Raw genomic sequence first — 17,586 nt, 5'->3', positions numbered from 1 at the left:
GGGTTCACATGGGGCTGGGGCAAATTTGAGTGCCAAGCAAACTGAGTAGAAAGATCTCACTGAACACCCAGGACATTCAGAAGGGACTCCAGAAGGATCACACCTTAGCAGTAGGCCTAAACTAGTACTTGAGAAAAGACTGTTCTAGACCTGGCCCAATAAAGCTTAAAAACAAAGTGATCCACAAGTAACTTAATTGCCTACCAAAACAAATTTCAACACTCTTTAAAGAAAAACAACAGAATCCAGCACTCAACAACGTAGCATGCACAATGTCCAGCAACGAATAAAAATTAGTAGCCCTGTAAAATTGTGACCCAAACCAAGGGGGGGAAATTAAACAGCAAGAGTGAACCAAATCAGACATGACCCAGAAATGGCTATATGAGGGAATTAGCAAAGATTTTAAAACAGCTATTATAAATATCTAAATAATTTAAAGGAAAACATGATTGCAATGAAGAGAAAATAACAGCTATTTTTCTCAAAGAATAAATGATCTGAGGGGCACCTGGGTGGCTCAGTCATAAGTGTCTGCCTTCAGCTCAGGTCATGATCCCAGGGTCCTGGGATCGAGCCCCGCATCGGGCTCCCTTGCTCAGTGGGGAGTCCACTTCTCCCTCTCCCACTCCCCCTGCTTGTGTTCCCTCTCTCGCTGTGTCTCTAAATAAATAAATAAATCTTTAAAAAAAACAGAATAAATGATCTGGAAGTACCATTTTGCATTTTGTGATTCACTCTGTAAAACTAGGGACTTGAAAGAAAACTGTCAAATAACGAAAGGTTGGTACCATGAATTATCAGTAAATTGAAGTCACTTCCTGCATTAAACAGTAATAACAGTATTTTCCATAAAAACCCTAGCAAATCAGCGTCCACAAAAGAAAAATGATCACTGCATTCAATTTCCTTGGTAACCTTAAAAAGGAAAAGTAATGTATTTGGGGCCCTATTAGATTTTAAAACCTAATCATAAAAAAGAAAAATGTAACTCAATAATAAATGAAATTCTACTTATTGCAATTTCTAGTGTTAAACAAGCCCATACCTACGTTTAATGTAAGGGAAATGATTAAAAGTTACTTGATGAAGCACTATCGCATAACCGGTTGTAACAGGCAAGCTCTGGAGCCAGACTGGTTAGATGTGAATTCTACCTTGGTCATTTTCTAGCTGTGCGACCCTAGGCAAGGTTTCTTAACTTCTCCATTCCTCATCTGTAAAGTCAAGATAACAACTCTACCCACCTCATCAGGGAGGATTAAATGAGCTAAAGACATATCAAGTTCTTAGAACAGAGCCTGGTACGCAGTTAACACTCAACAAATGTTAGCTATTATGTGCAGAATCAGCACTCTGACACTCTGACAGAAAGACTTAAATGCCTAAATTATTAGATACTAAGAATACAAACATAAGACAGTTCTAACTCTGAAAAACTTCTTAATCGGGTATAAAAGAAACATCCATAATATAATTATCCTAGCAAGAATAAGATGCGTAGGATCATAAAAACTGTGTAACAAGGAGCCCAGAGGGAGTAAGAAATTATTTGGGTTTGATGTAGGGGGATTTCTATGGAGTTACAGGAGAAAGAACTGTCAAACTAAATCTTGAGTCCCTCAGGAATCAACAGCCTATGAAAGAAAGCGGAGGGGCGCCTCAGTGGTTCAGTAGGTTGAGTGTGCACCTTCAGCTCCGGTCATCATCACGGTCCTGGGATCAAGCCTCATGGTGTCAGGCTCCCTCCTCAACGGGGAGTCTGCTTCTCCCACTGCCCCTCCTCCCCCGTACTCTCACTCTCTCCCTCAAATAAATAAATAGGAAGGAGGGAGAGACAGAGAGAAAGAAAAGAAAAAAAGGGAAAGGAAAGGAAAGGAAAGGAAAGGAAAGGAAAAAGGAAAGGAAAGGAAAGGAAAGAAAAGAAAAAAGGAAAGAAAAGAGGAGCCTGCATTACAGGCAAAAGAAACAATAGAGTGGCTAGGCAACAATTATATGCAGAATCTAATGAGCCCTGGAATGGAGTCACACATCTTTCACAGGTGCTACAATTTCCACTTTTTAAGTTTGTACCAACCCATTATCTCCCCAACAAGTGCCTGCCTGCTGTACCTTTCACCAGACAGTCTGGGGTTTGTGTTTTCTATTATCATTGGCTTGTGGTAGGCAGCCTAATACACTAGGCTAGAATTGGCTAGGTTGTGTTTTCTGACCTTCTTCTGACTTTTGGAAATTAAAATAAACATAAAATAATCAATAGCCAAATTTATGCAGAAGCCCATAAATAACAGTTCAACTTTAAAATTAACTAACTATGCTTATAAAAATTTGTCAATTATCAAAGTGGTACTTTTCCCTGGCAACTCACTAGTCAAACAGAAGGGTATTGCATGCCTCAGAGAATATCTTGGCTATCTAGTTCAAAAAATGGGGGGTGGGGGGGAGGATCAGGATTACTCTGAGAAGTCCACAGTTAAGCACCTCTTTGCAGACCTAAAAACACAAAATCCCTCTAATGCTGCTACACAATGATTTTCTTTTCTCATGGGAAGTGAATGGGATTAGCAGTTTATAATTTACTGTTTATTGTGCCTAAGTCATACTAAGGTTTGCCTACTTTATTCACAATTAAATCTTATATATTACAACCAATGGAACAAAATACTGGTTACAAAATTCCTATGAGAAATTTCTCAATTCCAAAATATGGTACAATTTAGTGTTGCTACTAAAAATGAGAAGAGCCTAAACACAGGCCCACCTTCAAATAAGGTGTTCCATTTATGAGTGGACCTTCTTATGGGCTATAGTTTCTGCCCCAAAGGAAGTAATAAAAAGGGGCTCGGACATCATCCCCCTTTGCAGCAACTCCCTCAAAGGGGGCAAATCTCACCTGCTCACTCCAGTACAAATGTTATTCAGACCTCCTCAGATATTTGAAAAAAATGAAGAAATCTCACATGCAGAAGGCTGAAACAGTGCGGGTAAAATGCAAATGTTGTTTAATACTATTCTTGACACCCCCAAAAAAGGTACAATGAAATAACTGAGTGGTGAAAGTGTCTTGGTGTCCTGACATTTCTGCCTTTTGTTTTAAAAAATAATAATAAATTAAGCTAAATCAAAAGAATAAAGTCACCCCTGAAATTAGCACACTTAAGACACCAGTATAAATTGGGATGGGGGGTAGCTGGATGAGTGAATATACAATAAATGTTTAAACTATCACAGCTACTAAAGATTTAGCTGCTTCAATTTAAGCAGAATATCAGATACCTTTTAAATACTTTGTAATAAATGCATGATTACTTAAGTGTTTAAAACTCTAGGATTAAAAGATGTTACTGTGGTCCATATTGTTATTCATCAGCTCCTAAATTATTCTTAATGTGAAAAGATTTTATAAGTTATACAAGCAAATTAAAATGTATAGAATGTATCTGTAGTTCACTTTTTTGTAAAGGAAATGGTGAGAAGTACATACAGAGAAGAAAAGGTTATTTACGTCCACTGCCCAATAATTACTTCCGTGAAAATGACATACTGAGAGGTACCTTAATGATTTTTGCTGCAAAAAAACTTCGATATTCCTTGACATGTGTTACAAAACCAAAAGCAGCTTTGTTCATAAATTTTGCAGTCTAGTGACACCTTGTGACCAAACTGATCAACTACATGTCAAGATCTCCGAAAGTCAAAAATTAAAAACAGTAAGTATGGTAGGAAAAAAAAAAAACGGTAAGTAGTCTTTGCCTCAAATATATGTATATTTATTATTTTTTAAATTAATGAGATTATATAAATGCTTAAAATATACTGGTAGTTTTAGTACGTACAAATGTACGGTGTAAATAATAGTAATATGAACCCCTGGGTACCGCCACCTCAAGTAAAAAAGAACCCTCTGTCAGACCTTAGGCACCCCCATGCATCTTCTCTGCCTCACAGGTAAACCACCAGACCAACAGGCTCTCTTCTGCAGAGACTCTCGCCTCCTCGGCACATATCCGCCAACAATACAGCACAGGACCACAGTCCTGACAAGCGAGGAGCAATACCAGACTTAGCTGCATGAGGACAGGCCCACCAATTTTACCACTCTCTCTAGCCCCTCTGAACAAGAGCACTTCCTTCCATCTCCTCTCATTCTTACCCTTCAAACGTCTAATTCAAGTTCTGCTTCCTCTTCCAATGACTAAAGCTCCCAAGGATTTCTTTTCTCTGAGCTACTGTACTTTCAGAGAACCATATTGTTAAAACCTAATCTGTTATCAAATTATTAGAAATACACAACTGTTGGGACACCTGGGTGGCTCAGTTAGTTAAGCATCTGCCTTCGGCTCAGGTCATGTTCTGGGATCGCGTCCCGCATCAGGCTCCCTGCTCGGCGGGGAGCCTGCTTCTCCCTCTGCCTGCCAGTGCTTGTGTTCCCTCTCTTGCTGTGTCTCTCCCTGACAAATAAATAAAATCTTAAAAGAAAAAAGGAAATACACAATTGTTCCCCAAATGGGCTTTAAGATGGATGCTTTCAGTATAGGAAGGACTTCAAGTTTTACAGCATCTATGTCAGTAAAGCTGCAATAACTGGGATCTGATATTAATCATTACCTGGAAGCAACATTTTAAGAATTTAAAATTTAACAAGTTGGCTGCAAAACTGAACATTTAAAAAGTCAAAGTGGTAAGTGTTATGTTTTACCCCCCCCGCCAAAAAAATGCTTTTTTTTAAGAAAAATCAACCAAGCTATCAGTACTTTCATTAGGCGGGAAGTAGATGCTTTCTTAATTTAAAAGAAATGTGTTTTTCTCCTCTCATTCTGAATTCCCTACTTTAGGCTAAAATTACAGGTCATTCCTAATGTATGTCAGGAACACATGACTAAGGTGCTACAGGTGATATTCGAGCACTGATGGCCATCCTAAACTTCACAGGATATTGCTTTTTTTTTTTAAACTGTTCTAAGCAATTAGCCTCGCAGTTGATCCAAATTCCCAATTCAAATGGACACTCTGAATTCCCAATCCAAATGGACACTCAGAATCATTTACTGAGAACGAAGTGGCCTGTGACCAACTCACAGCATGAGTGAGAAGTCCTAAGGCTTCTGAGGCTTTGGGGTTGCTTGTTTCCACAGCTTAACATAGCCTATCCAGTACAGAGTAGCATGAGATAATTTTTGACAAAGATTTTGTTTCACAAACTCTTAAGTGTATAAATACTTCTGAGAAAATCTTACAGACTTGTGCCATCTTTTTGCTCTTCAATCAGGTGAGAACAGTGCAACAGCCCAACTTGGTTCAATTAGCATTTATATCAAGTACTGGACCAGTTACAACCACCTTATACGTTGAAAGTCAACCTTCCTGCATGCCATACTTGCATGACAGATACATAAACTGTCAAAGGAAATCTGGTTGTCTAAGACAGATTAGTAAACCAAATCCCAACGTGCTATTAGCACATCTGACATAAACTTGTACAGAGATTGCCGATGGACAGAGGGGTCTGAAAATATCTCCACAGTGCTAAGTGGTACCAAAATGGGTATCAATAACATTAACACAAGACCCAACTACATTCCATAAAAGAACACCACTCTGACCTACCTGCCAAAAAGTTAACTTAGAAAAACCCTGCCTTTAGCCAGCTGAGAACGTAACTACAAATTCCAATTTGCACGATCAGAAGTGGTAATGGGCCAACATGAGCATGACCCAAAGATTGCTTAGGTGATCTTCAGAAAAAGTACAAAATGATCTATCAAGGGACAGTGAGAAATTTTTAGCACTTCTACTTTTATCTGAAAAAATATTTGCTAATATTTAACATATGGAGTTAACGTTAAAGCCCTCACTGAGTCTCTGTTAAATGGCCATGTATCACCAACAGGTATTAAGTGGAAGGCTAACTCAAAGAGGGTTGACAACATGCTGGGCCATGTGACATACAGTATTGGTAGGTGCTAAGCAATCTAGTTTTAACCAAACAAACTCTGATCAAATGGGCAAACTAATTTTAAAAGATTCCTGCAAAAGAAATTATAATTGGACACAGCACCAAAGGGGAAAAAGGGTTGAGTTAAAGTTCTCTTTATCGAAGTAAAAAGAACCTTTATTAGAAGATTTACAAGAGGATGGTCAAAAGAGAAAAACTGCAAAATTCATCAAAACTACCTTGTGAGTAAGTCTGTTTTCTATCAGTAACAAACAAAATGAACACTGCCCTAAGTGTAAAGTGCCACTGTTGCCTATTAGCTAAGAATGGAATATGTGTATTCAATTTTTAAATAAACAAAGATGCAAAACTCAAAATCTTTTACTGAGAGAATATTAGGGTTTTTAGAAACTGTAAGTTAAAAAAACTGTGAGAAAAAATGACATGTTAATCACCAATCTAACAACACCCAAATGCTTTTAAAATTTAAAGAGCAGTATGTTTGAACATGAACTGAAATAATACATGTACACAGAAGCCATGTTTTATGTAACAGTAAAGAGGAAGAGCAAGAGAACTTTCGGCCTATACTCTACACTTAGGTCCTATACTCAAGGCGCTCTATCTAGATTAGACAAATATGCAAATAACTTTAATGTAAATGCAACAGTCACCAGTGCTGTCAACCAAGTATTCCAGGTTCTCCTTCCTACCGCTGCACTTTCCTGTCTCCTTAAAGTTAGGGGAGGCCACATGACTTGCTCTGACCAATGAAACCGGGACCACATGTCCTTTCTGAACAGAAACTTCCAAGCCTGAATGATTGGCTATCCTCATCTTCCCTTTATGACAGTGACAAACAGTGCTCCAGACGGTGGCAGCTCTATCTGCCTGCCTGGCTGCCAAAGTGAGAATGAAGTGGCCTGTGACTACTTATAACATGAGTGAAAAGTCAACTGTTGTTTAAAGCGACGGAGGTTTGGGGGTTGTCTGTTATCACAGCTTAACTTAGTCTACCCTGTGGTAAGGTAGCATGAGGTAATTTTGATTAAAAAGGTGGAAGCTCTAAGGAAGAATATTATGTTTCATTGAACATCTATCTGCTCAGTCTTATTAAGAGGGGGTGAAATTTTTAAAACCACTATTTTCCCCATCCAGTGACTAATAACTTTCAAGTCTGCCTATTATATATAACTAAACAAGCTTTTGGCCATTTTGTGTAAAGTTTCTCTCAAAAGAATTTTAAGCTTTTACAAAAATCTTTTAAACAGAATTCAGCTTTTAGTTTATACACAAAAGCTTACCACTAAGTAATTCAATCCAGTTCTGGACCGTTTCTGGAGGTTGAGTCTCCTTAACATGCTTTAGAGCTTCATCAAGAAGAACATCCCCTGTTGGAGCATCTGACTTACAGATCACCTAAAATGTAAGCAATAAGAATCAAATAATCCACTAATTCTTTCTTCTGACCATCTCTTTAAATGAAAAACTTAAACAATTATACAAATAGTTCATTATACTTAAAGTCCCTGGTGTGTTCATGTAGTGTCAAGGTTCAGATTTTAAATTAATTCTCTATTAAGAAATCCAACATTGAAAAAAAAAAAAAAAAGATATCCAACATTTAAACCTAACCAGATTAGCCACAATCATGAATGCAAATAAAGTTACTGTGCAAGAATTAGTAAAGCAAAAGGCTAGAACAGTTTTTACTCACTGTTAATTCTTTTCATTGCTAAACCTTGGGCTATTTAATCAAGAAATTCATTTTTTAAACATTTATTAGTTATGGAAACAAACTCAATTATATATAATTATTTACTCAATTCAGTATGATAAAGGTGGCATTTTAGAGCAGTGGAGAAATGAATTTTTCAATGTTATTGAAACAACTGGTTAACCAAACAGAATTAAAAATTCAGTAAGACTTGGCTCCTCAGAGCTTATACCACAATGAAAGATAAAGATTTAAATATGAAACATAATTTAGGGGTGAGAAAGTTTTTTTCAAAATTGTGGCAACTAGCAGAAACCCTGAAATACCAATAGGTTTGGTAACAAAATTTTTAAACACTACAAAACTTTTTAAAGCTAAGATACAGAATCCACCTAAAAGTAGAAAAATACAAAGCCAGGGAATGAGGGGAAAAAATGCTATAGGGGCATGTGAGTGGCTCATCAATTAAGCGTCTGCCTTCAGGTCAGGTCATGATCCCAAGGTCCTGGGATGGAGCCCCATTATGAGATCCTTGCTCACCAGGGAGCCTGCTTCTCCCTCTCCCTCTGCCTGCTGTTTTCCCAGCTTGTGCTCTCTGTCAAATAAATAAATAAAATCTTTAAAAAAAAAAAAAAGAAAATGCTATATACTGCTTTAGCCAAGTATTAGATTTCTGCAGCCAGCACTGGGTTCTTGGCTAAGCAACAAATTTCTAGTTGAAATTCCATAACACCAAATTTTAATCTATATGTTAGCTATTAAAATGTCATACAATTTTAAAATATTATTTTCTAAACGCAGCAGTTCTCCCTTAAACTTGTCTTCAACACATGTCCTTTACCTTTCTGCTCAATCTTCTAAAAGGCTATTTGTGAGACAGCGTGACCCAACAGAAATATAATTAGAATAACAAATGCAGGCCATAAAGCTTTTAAAATTTTTGTAGTTATATTAAAAAAGGAAAAAAAACATGAAATTTTAATATATTTTACTTAACCCACTATAGTCAAAATATTAACATGTAATAAATATTTTTAAATTGAGATATTTTACATTCTTCTTTTTTCAAGGTAAGTTTTCAAAAATCCAGTGTGTTTTTATTTACAACATGCCTGAATCTCACTAGCCACATTTCAAGTGTCTGGCTCACAGACCCATGTGGTCAGTGGCTATGGTGTTGGCAGATACAGAACATTTTCATCATCACAGAAAGTGCTACTAGACAGTACTACTCTGGACCATGCTTTTTGTAAGGGGTCAGATAGAGTACAAGAAAAGGAGAACCTTGGCAGAAAAAAGCTGTTTATACAACGTGGTCATGCCACCACTTCTGACCTCCCACTTATTCCTTCAATTCACTGCAATCTGGCCTCAACACCCACCTCATGCCCACCCTCTGAGACGCGTCTTATTATCAGGTCATAATAACCTGGGTACAGGTGGATCTTTTTTCTCATGAAATTCTGTCCCCTCATTCTCTTCCAGCTGGGACTACTCTGCTCCATCACCTCTGCAATTACTCCACTCAATCTAGTTATCTTTCACTTGGATTAAGTTTCCTAACTAGTTTTCCCAAACTAGTTTCAATCCATTCTCCTCACTGATCTTTTTTAAAAGGCAAGTCTTACCATGTTATTTCACAGTTTCTGCTTAAAACTCTTCAATGCCTCAGGGTAGTTCTAAACCCCTTAACAAAATTCAGCAATCTGTGGCCCACTAATAAATATGCTCTGCCCACACCTTTAATTTCTATTTAGTGTACTGCACCTTAGAGGGGAGCCTCAGTCTTAAATATGAACAATTAACCAAGAATGACAAGATACTAAAAGAAAACCTTCAACATCAAAGAAACCAAAAGACAGAAAGTAAAAACTTGAAGAAACATAAAAAAGAAATTTTCAAAAGAGCCATAATATTCTCAGTGATTTAAAAGAAGATACCACATCCATGAAACAAGAGGTCGTGATAAAACAAAAACAAAACACAAGAAAAGACTCCTGGAAATCAAAAACATTAGAACCACATTAAAAAAAACTCAAAAGAGGGTTAAAAAAAGGTAAGGGAGGCCAAGCCAATGCCAATTATTTCTCAATAAAGCTAAGAAACTAAGAAACAGAAAGAAAAAAGACTAGTCAAGAGGTCCACATCAAACTTAAAGTTCCAGAAAATAGAGCAAAGATATAAGAAACAGAAGAAAACTGATAAAACCAAAACTAAACATTTCTAGATTGAAAGAACCCATGCATAATGATTTTAATATATGTGCTGCCAAAGCAAGCACAGAATAATGATTTTTAAAAGACCCACATCAAGGTATATCGTACAATATCAGAACACCAGGAATAAACAGAAGATCTGAAATGATCCAGATAGGAAAACAGGTATCACACAAAGTATGAAAATCAAAAGGGCACCAGACTTTAATAGCAACTTTGTATACTAGAGGGCAATGGGGAAATGACTTCAAAATTCTGTGGGAAAATAATTTAAATCTAACATTCTATTCCCAAACTGTCAAATGAAAATGAGGTAAAGAAATTTTCAGGCATGCAAAATATCAAAACATTTTCCTGCCATAAGGATGGAAAAAAATATTAGATCTAGAAACAGGAGGTTGAAAGCAGTAAAATGAGACAGGAAGTCCCAATAAAACCAAACCATAAACAGTCCAGACTGAAGCACAAGGCAGATTCTAATGGAGTTACTTAATGTACCTGCACGTTTGAAAATTAATAATGCTAGTTTTTTTCTGAGCATATAAGAAAAAAAAGGCACAGAGAAAACATTTTTAAAAAGAAAATTATTTAAACTCTAAGGAAAAAAAATGAGGGGTGCTTGGGTGGCTCAGTTGGTTAAGCATCTGCCTTCGGCTCAGGTCATAATATCCCAGGGTCCTGGGATCGAGCCCCACGTCAGGGCTCCCTGCTCAGCGGGAGCCTGCTTCTCACTCTGCCTCTGCCCACCGCTCCCCCTGCTTCTGCTCGCTCTGTGAAATAAATAAAATCTTAAAAAAAAAAAAAATTGCATAAGGAGTACATTCTGCTATACAATGTTTATTCTGCATAGAACTTTTAAGAAAGCCGTTAATGTGGCTTTCTTTCCTATAGGATTATGGCATATCAAGCAAAAAATGTTCAGTTCTGACCTAAAACTTTGTAGATTTCATTAAGATGCTGTATTAAAGGAAAAAAAAGTTTTGAAACACCATGGCCCCAAGAAACACAATGACAGACTAGAAGAGAAACAGTCTTGAATATCTGAGATGGAGGCTGGAGTTAAAAATTCTAAAAAATAACTATTTACACAGACCTTTACAGTAGAGAAGGTAGAGATCTAAAAAGTATTCATATTCTGCTAAAAAGTCCAACAGCCTATAGATAGTTCACTTGCACGGTAACACCTTTCAATTTTAAAACAAAGTTATGTCAAGTCTTTCCAAAGTACGGCTTTCAGAAGCAGCAAATGAAGTCTGCAGTCTTTCTGAACATGCAAGACGCAGGGGCCAGTGAGTCTAACGATGAATTAATTATATTAGTCGTTATGTACAAAGGACCAAGAAACAAATTTGCAAAAAAGGCATGGAAAGATGATTTCCAATAAAGTCTTACCTTTAAAATCAACTTAATTCTTTAAATCCATTAATAGAAACCTGCATTTTCAGTCAGCACCACCTCCTTAAAACTCTTACCTTTCTTGTCAGCAGACTCTTCCGTCTCATTCCACAAGCCTCTAGCTGTAGCCTTCCTCTCAGGGCCAACTCAATTAACATACAGCCGCGGAGTCCAGACGATATACAGTCATTCCAAAATGATGTGTAACCCTAGTTAAAAGGGGGGAGAGAAAACAAAATAGCTAATTTACTTTGAATTCAGACTCAAAAATAGAAATATCCTTAGCCAAAGTTATTTTTGGTGCCTTTTACCTTTCGTATCTTTTCATAATTATAATTTTAAATAAAATACTAAAAAAATTACAATTATTATACATTACTAACCTAGATTTTTCAGGTGTTTATTGTCTTTCCACCACTAATCCTTATATGCAGATAAATAACTTTGGAAGTCAGAGGTTTAAAAAGATAATGTCTTTCATCCTTCATTAAGTTACATGTTAAGGAGGCTCTTTCAGACAGCAATGACCTGGGCTCATTCCCTCAGTTAACCCCTGATGACAGCGGTTTATTATTAGTACGTGTGGGCAAGTTTAAAAAAATTCAGGAAGAACAATCTAGCCCACTGTGGCCTCATAGAGAATTAAAACATCATTCATTCAATGCTTTTTTAGTATAAAAACACAAAGCTAATTTTGAAAAAATATACTAGGAAATTTATGAAGGCCCATGCCTAAAGTTTGAATAACAAGCATTGTAAAGTGATCAGACTGCCCCCCCCCCCAAGAGACATTTAAGGGCAACATCCAAGGTGGAAGAACAACCAGACAGAATGAGACCGACAGACATCTAGAGATCTGGGCTTCTATCAAATCAACCAGATGAAGTCTGGGCACTTTTTCAGTGAATAATTGGAGTTCTCCAAAATATGAAGCCATGAAGTCTGCCATCTACTAATTTAAAGTATCCAACTCAGGAAAAAGCAGAACTTGGGTTCTCAGAACAAGGTAACATATAATCTTGGTAGGAGAGAGAGCAGGCTAATTGATCCTGTGAAGAACGGATAGCCTAGGACTGGGGGGCAGGGGGGCGGACCTAGCCCCTTGAATCTGTCATTCTTTCAAGGTCAATCTTGGTACTTTGCCAGGTCACAGTGGTCACCCTGTGTATCAGAAGATAACTGACCAACCATCAAGGTCCATGGGATTCCACTATTGACACAGGGACTTAAATTAGCCTAATGCAACTACCACTCCTGAGGGAAAAGGCTTTGGGAAAAGTGAGAATCTAGATTAACAGAGCCACAAAGGAATAAACAAAATATCGGTTTAAAAAAGGCCAATTTAAATATAAGACAGGGGAAGCAGAAACTGACTGGATTGGAGAGAATACTTTTAAACTTAATAAATGGTAGGGGTCTGATTAAAATAAGACTGCCACGGTGAGCCTGCTTCTCCCTCTCCCCCTTCCCCTGCTTGTGCTCTCTCGCCCTCTCAAATAAATAAAATCTTTTAAAATAAGACTGCCAGAGGTTTAGCGACGTGGTTAGTGAGACCAGTAAGTTACAGAGGTTAGGTAAAATCCATGGTCTGTGTATCCATGCCAACTTAAGTCCTGCGAAGCCTGGGAATGAATTCCACATGAAATCAAAGTTACAGATGTCTGGCTTCTACTGACCTGGACATGGAGCTGGAGCTCCCAGGTAAGCCTTTACAAACTGTAAACAACAGAACACACCTCGTGAAGCAGTAATGCATGTGGACAGTACCACACCCTGTCTCTGTCTACAAGCCTGGAAATTCCAGATGAACAATACTGAAAAACTCACATTTGCTAGCAAAGGATGAAATATTATGTCTCAGGCGCCTGGGTGGCTCAGTTGGTTAAGCGACCGCCTTCGGCTCAGGTCATGATCCTGGAGTTCCGGGATCGAGTGCCGCATCAGGCTCCCTGCTAAGCAGGGAGTCTGCTTCTCCCTCTGACCCTCCCCCCTCTCATGCTCTCTATCTCATTCTCTCTCTCAAATAAATAAATAAAATCTTTAAAAAAAAAAATTATGTCTCAACCTCAACTGCTCCCAAGGTTATGGTATACCCAGAGAGGTTAGCAAAATGGAGTCTTTAATAACAGACTTTAAAGATCTACATTTAAGTGAATGGCTTTTGGGCATTACCACTAAAAGACATACACTTAAACAGAATTAAATTCACATGGGAAAGCTGACAAATGAGCATGGACAGTTCTGTGGCAAAACTGATCAGGAATTAACCAGGTTGGGTGAGGGGAGAGAGGAGGAACACTAAAAAGGGCAAGATTAATTCTAAATATTTGAATGGTATAAATGAATCAGATGACAATGCCACCCCTGAAATTAAGTATATTAGAGGAAAAGCAGTAGATTGTACGAAAGTCAAGTGAATCTGGCCGTGACACAGACCAGCAAGATTCTGCAGTGAATTCATGCCCCAACACAAGTACAACAGACCAGCAGTGGTGACGAAATTACTCAGTTACAAATGCTAAGGAGCCCTTTAATCTTTCATCTCTAGTGCTAATCTTAAAACTACATCTCGTCAATCCCAAAACATACATTTTAAAAGCTCACAATCTCTATATGGATGATGAATATTAACTAAATCTACTTCGGTAAGCATTTCACAATTATTTGTAAATCAAACCATCATGCTCTACACCTTAAATTTACACAGGGATGTATTTGTCCATTCTTCTCAATAAAACTGTGGGGGAAAAAAAGTTAAGTATCTCTAAAATTGGGATGCATTTCAAAGTAAGATGATACCTTAAAGGAAATGTCATATTACAGCTACTGAGTTAACCTAAACCCATGGAAGAGAGAAGAGACGTGGCATAGGCCCCACACTCCAGAGCAGTGTAGTGACGAATTAGGGGCCAACCTGTCAGCAGTTACTTGGAGTACTGAAAACTTGGTAACAAGACTGGATAACCATATCCAGGCATGCCACCAATCTAACCTACCTACCTTGTAAAAAGATTTTATAAGGGCAGGTCAGTAACAACCACTGCCCAAAGGATTTTGTCCTCAGACAAACCGTTACCCCCCCGAAACAAATTACAAGAACGTGTAATCCAGGTAGGATGGTTATATACTCAGGGCATGTTGAGTTTGTGCACCCATAAACATTTACATAAAAATTTCTGTTAAGCAAAGCAAGCCAGGCACTTAAAATAGTTAAAACAGGTGAGGAAGACCTGGCAATATAAAGCAGTTTATGATTTGGCTCAAAAGGCACAACTCCATCCATCTGCAACCATGTTGTGAGAAGGTAAAGAAACCCCAATAATGATTATGTATTCAGTGATACCACAGAGCTCTTGCACTTAGAAGTCAGAGATTATTTCAGATCCCTAAAAGGGTTTGAGATTCCACCACCAGCAATGGAGTATCTTCATGCCTGTGGCTGGTCTAAGGATAGGTACTCAAAGCTCAGGGTCACACTAAGGGAAGACCACACTGGCCAGACTATCCATGTACTGATGAAGCAGCAGCAGCTGCACTAAGAATACTAGCAGCCATCGGACCTTGAGGATGTCCCCCACTCGCTGCAGAAGAAACAACTGGGGGTTAGAAGACCACAAGAAAACTATTTTGGGACCCTACAAGTTTGTGATCAGAAATCAGTTCCAGTATTTTCAAACACAAGGATGGGAGAGGCAGAGATATTCCAAGCAGAGATGTTCCCACAAAATCCAGAGAAACATGACTTCATTAGGTTCATGGGTCCAAAACAAGAGGGGACATACAAGAATAGAGGATGCACTAAGACCCCAGTATGATCATACTGATGAGCTGGGATGCTAGAAAATCAATAACAGGCACATTTAAAGATACCATGTGCAGCTCACAAGGCTTCCAACAAAACTCAGAATAGAACACAAGAGACAAGGATTCCAAGGGCCCTGGAAACTAATTCAAAGCACCTCTACTTGAATAACAACAAATAATAACCAGGTAAGTAGAAACTTTCCCAATGGGATGCCAGCTAAATTAATTAATTACAGAGTTCTGCTTCAATCTATCTTTTGTTGTTCAGAGTCCCCGGCATCACAGACTCACTCAGACAAATGGCCAAACTTTAGGGCAGACATCCTGAAGTTGTGGAACATAAACTGAGATAAATTATATTTATCATAAAGTATGCCATTCAGAAAAAATGAATGGTACAATAACAAATGAGGCAATGATCTTGGGGACATGCTCTGCAGACACAATTCTTCCCTTGGTGGGCACTTCCAAGGTCTACATTTAAGGGAAAGAGACTATAAAAAGCCCAACGTTGCTACATGTCTAAGCAACAACCTCCAACAGAGCTTTTTCTCAGTGATAAGATGATACTTATTTGGATCTCTGTTTGCCTGATTCCCTTTATTTCTCTCAAGTGGCTCAATTTGAATGGGGGAAAAGGGTGTTTTATTGGGCCCCTAAAAATGCAAACACTGAGTTCTCACCATTTGAGTTACAAGCTCCAGAAGTGCTTAATGAGAAGCTTTATGTTAAGAATCAACCCCACAGGGGCTTGTGGGTGGCTCAGTCGGTTAAGCATCTATCTTCTGTATAATGTTGAATTCTGGTGTGATCAATGTTTTTAGTTTCTAAACAGACTTTCCTCAGCAAAAGAAAATTACCAGGTTACCAAAACATTTGTTGTTTACTACCAAACCCAATCCAAAAGTCGTACTAGTCAAGTTGTACTAGTTGAACCACTCTTGGTTCACATACCCTATTTTGAAACTTTGCCCTGATCTTCAGATTCTACAGAAAGAGAAAACTGTGCCCTGTCACATCTACTTGGACCAGGATGGGCAAATCAAAGTTTCCCTCCTGGGAATCTAACCTGGGGACACAGAGGCTGGGTTGGTCATATGGTTGGGCATGGGCACTAGCATATGAGTTCTAACTGATTATGTGGCTTACAATGCCACCGGCCATTTTGTTCAAACACAGTCTGAGAATGAAGGTAAACGGAATGGAAAACAGGAGAGAGATGCAGAAGAGAAATGAGAGAACACACAACACTGAGGCAAACCAAGACATACAGAAACAGACCTACAGAGACAAACACACATACAGAATAGCATCCTAACAACAGAACCTTTCCTATGTGTTTGGGCTGTACTCCTGAACACTTGCATCTCCTTATCTTAAACTACTTTGAAGGGATTTTTGTTCTAGCAAGGAAGTAACTTTTTTTTTAAGAATTTATAGTTTTTTAGTGTATTTTTTTTTTAGGTGTGTGTGTGTTTTTTACTTTCTTAAGGTTGGGGATATCAGGATTTAATTTACTTTTTTTTCTTCTGATTTTATTTTTTTTTATTATGTTATGTTAATCACCATACATTACATCATTCATGAGAGACAGAGAGAGAGAGAGAGAGGGAGAGGGAGAGGGAGAGAGGCAGAGGGAGAAGCAGCCCAATGCAGGACTCGATTCCAGAACCCTGGGATCATGACCCGAGCCAAAGGAAGATGCTTAACCGACTGAGCCACCCAGGCACCCACAAGTAACTTCTAATAAAGCTAAAAGGAATTTAATGAATTGACATTATGTATCTGACAAAGGTCTCTAAGCATAGAAACTACAACTAAAAGATTTACATAGGCCAACAAATATTGTGCATGGCTAAAAAATTCAAATTTGCATGCACTTAACTAGTCTGTTAATGACAATAAGGGCATCTGCTTATTTCATAAATAAACAGCAGTCCAATCCACCCATGTTATCATTTGTAAGAAAGCAAATTAGGACTTATCAATCAAACAAATGCCACTTACAATTTAAGTGCTACATTCCAATTAATCTCATCTAATTAATATATACAATGGAATATTATGCAGCCATCAAAAGGAATGAGATCTTGCCATTTGCAACAACGTGGATGGAACTGGAGGGTGTTATGCTGAGCGAAATAAGTCAATCAGAGAAAGACATGTATCATATGACCTCACTGATATGAGGAATTCTTAATCTCAGGAAACAAACTGAGGTTTGCTGGAGTGGTAGGGGGTGGGAGGGACGGGGTGGCTGGGTGACAGACACTGGGGAGGGTATGTGCTATGGTGAGCACTGTGAATTGTGTAAGACTGTTGAATCACAGACCTGTACCTCTGAAACAAATAATACATTATATGTTAAAAAAAAAAAAAGATAGCAGAAAGGGAAAAATAAAGGGGGGGAAATCGGAGGGGGAGATGAACCATGAGAGACTACGGACTCTGAGAAACAAACTGAGGGTTCTAGAGGGGAGGGGGGTGGGGGGATGGGTTAGCCTGGTGATGGATATTAA

General features: G+C 38.2%; 1 protein-coding gene across 1 annotated transcript in view; it reads right to left on the bottom strand.

Moving 5' to 3' along the window:
- Positions 1-17,586, bottom strand: part of GOLPH3 (golgi phosphoprotein 3) — a 60,841-nt gene that overhangs the window by 3,558 nt on the left and 39,697 nt on the right. The window contains exons 2-3 of the mRNA XM_025867436.2: positions 11,341-11,472; positions 7,240-7,354 (exon numbers count right to left, since the gene is read on the bottom strand). Coding sequence (XP_025723221.1) covers positions 7,240-7,354; positions 11,341-11,472 — 247 coding nt within the window. The remainder of the gene's footprint in view (positions 1-7,239; positions 7,355-11,340; positions 11,473-17,586) is intronic.

This window comes from Callorhinus ursinus, unplaced genomic scaffold, assembly GCF_003265705.2.
Source record: "Callorhinus ursinus isolate GAN/ISIS: 27379988/994484 unplaced genomic scaffold, GSC_fseal_2.0 scaffold3, whole genome shotgun sequence".
Lineage (NCBI taxonomy): Eukaryota > Metazoa > Chordata > Mammalia > Carnivora > Otariidae > Callorhinus > Callorhinus ursinus.
This window is presented reverse-complemented; position numbering and strand designations above follow the sequence as displayed.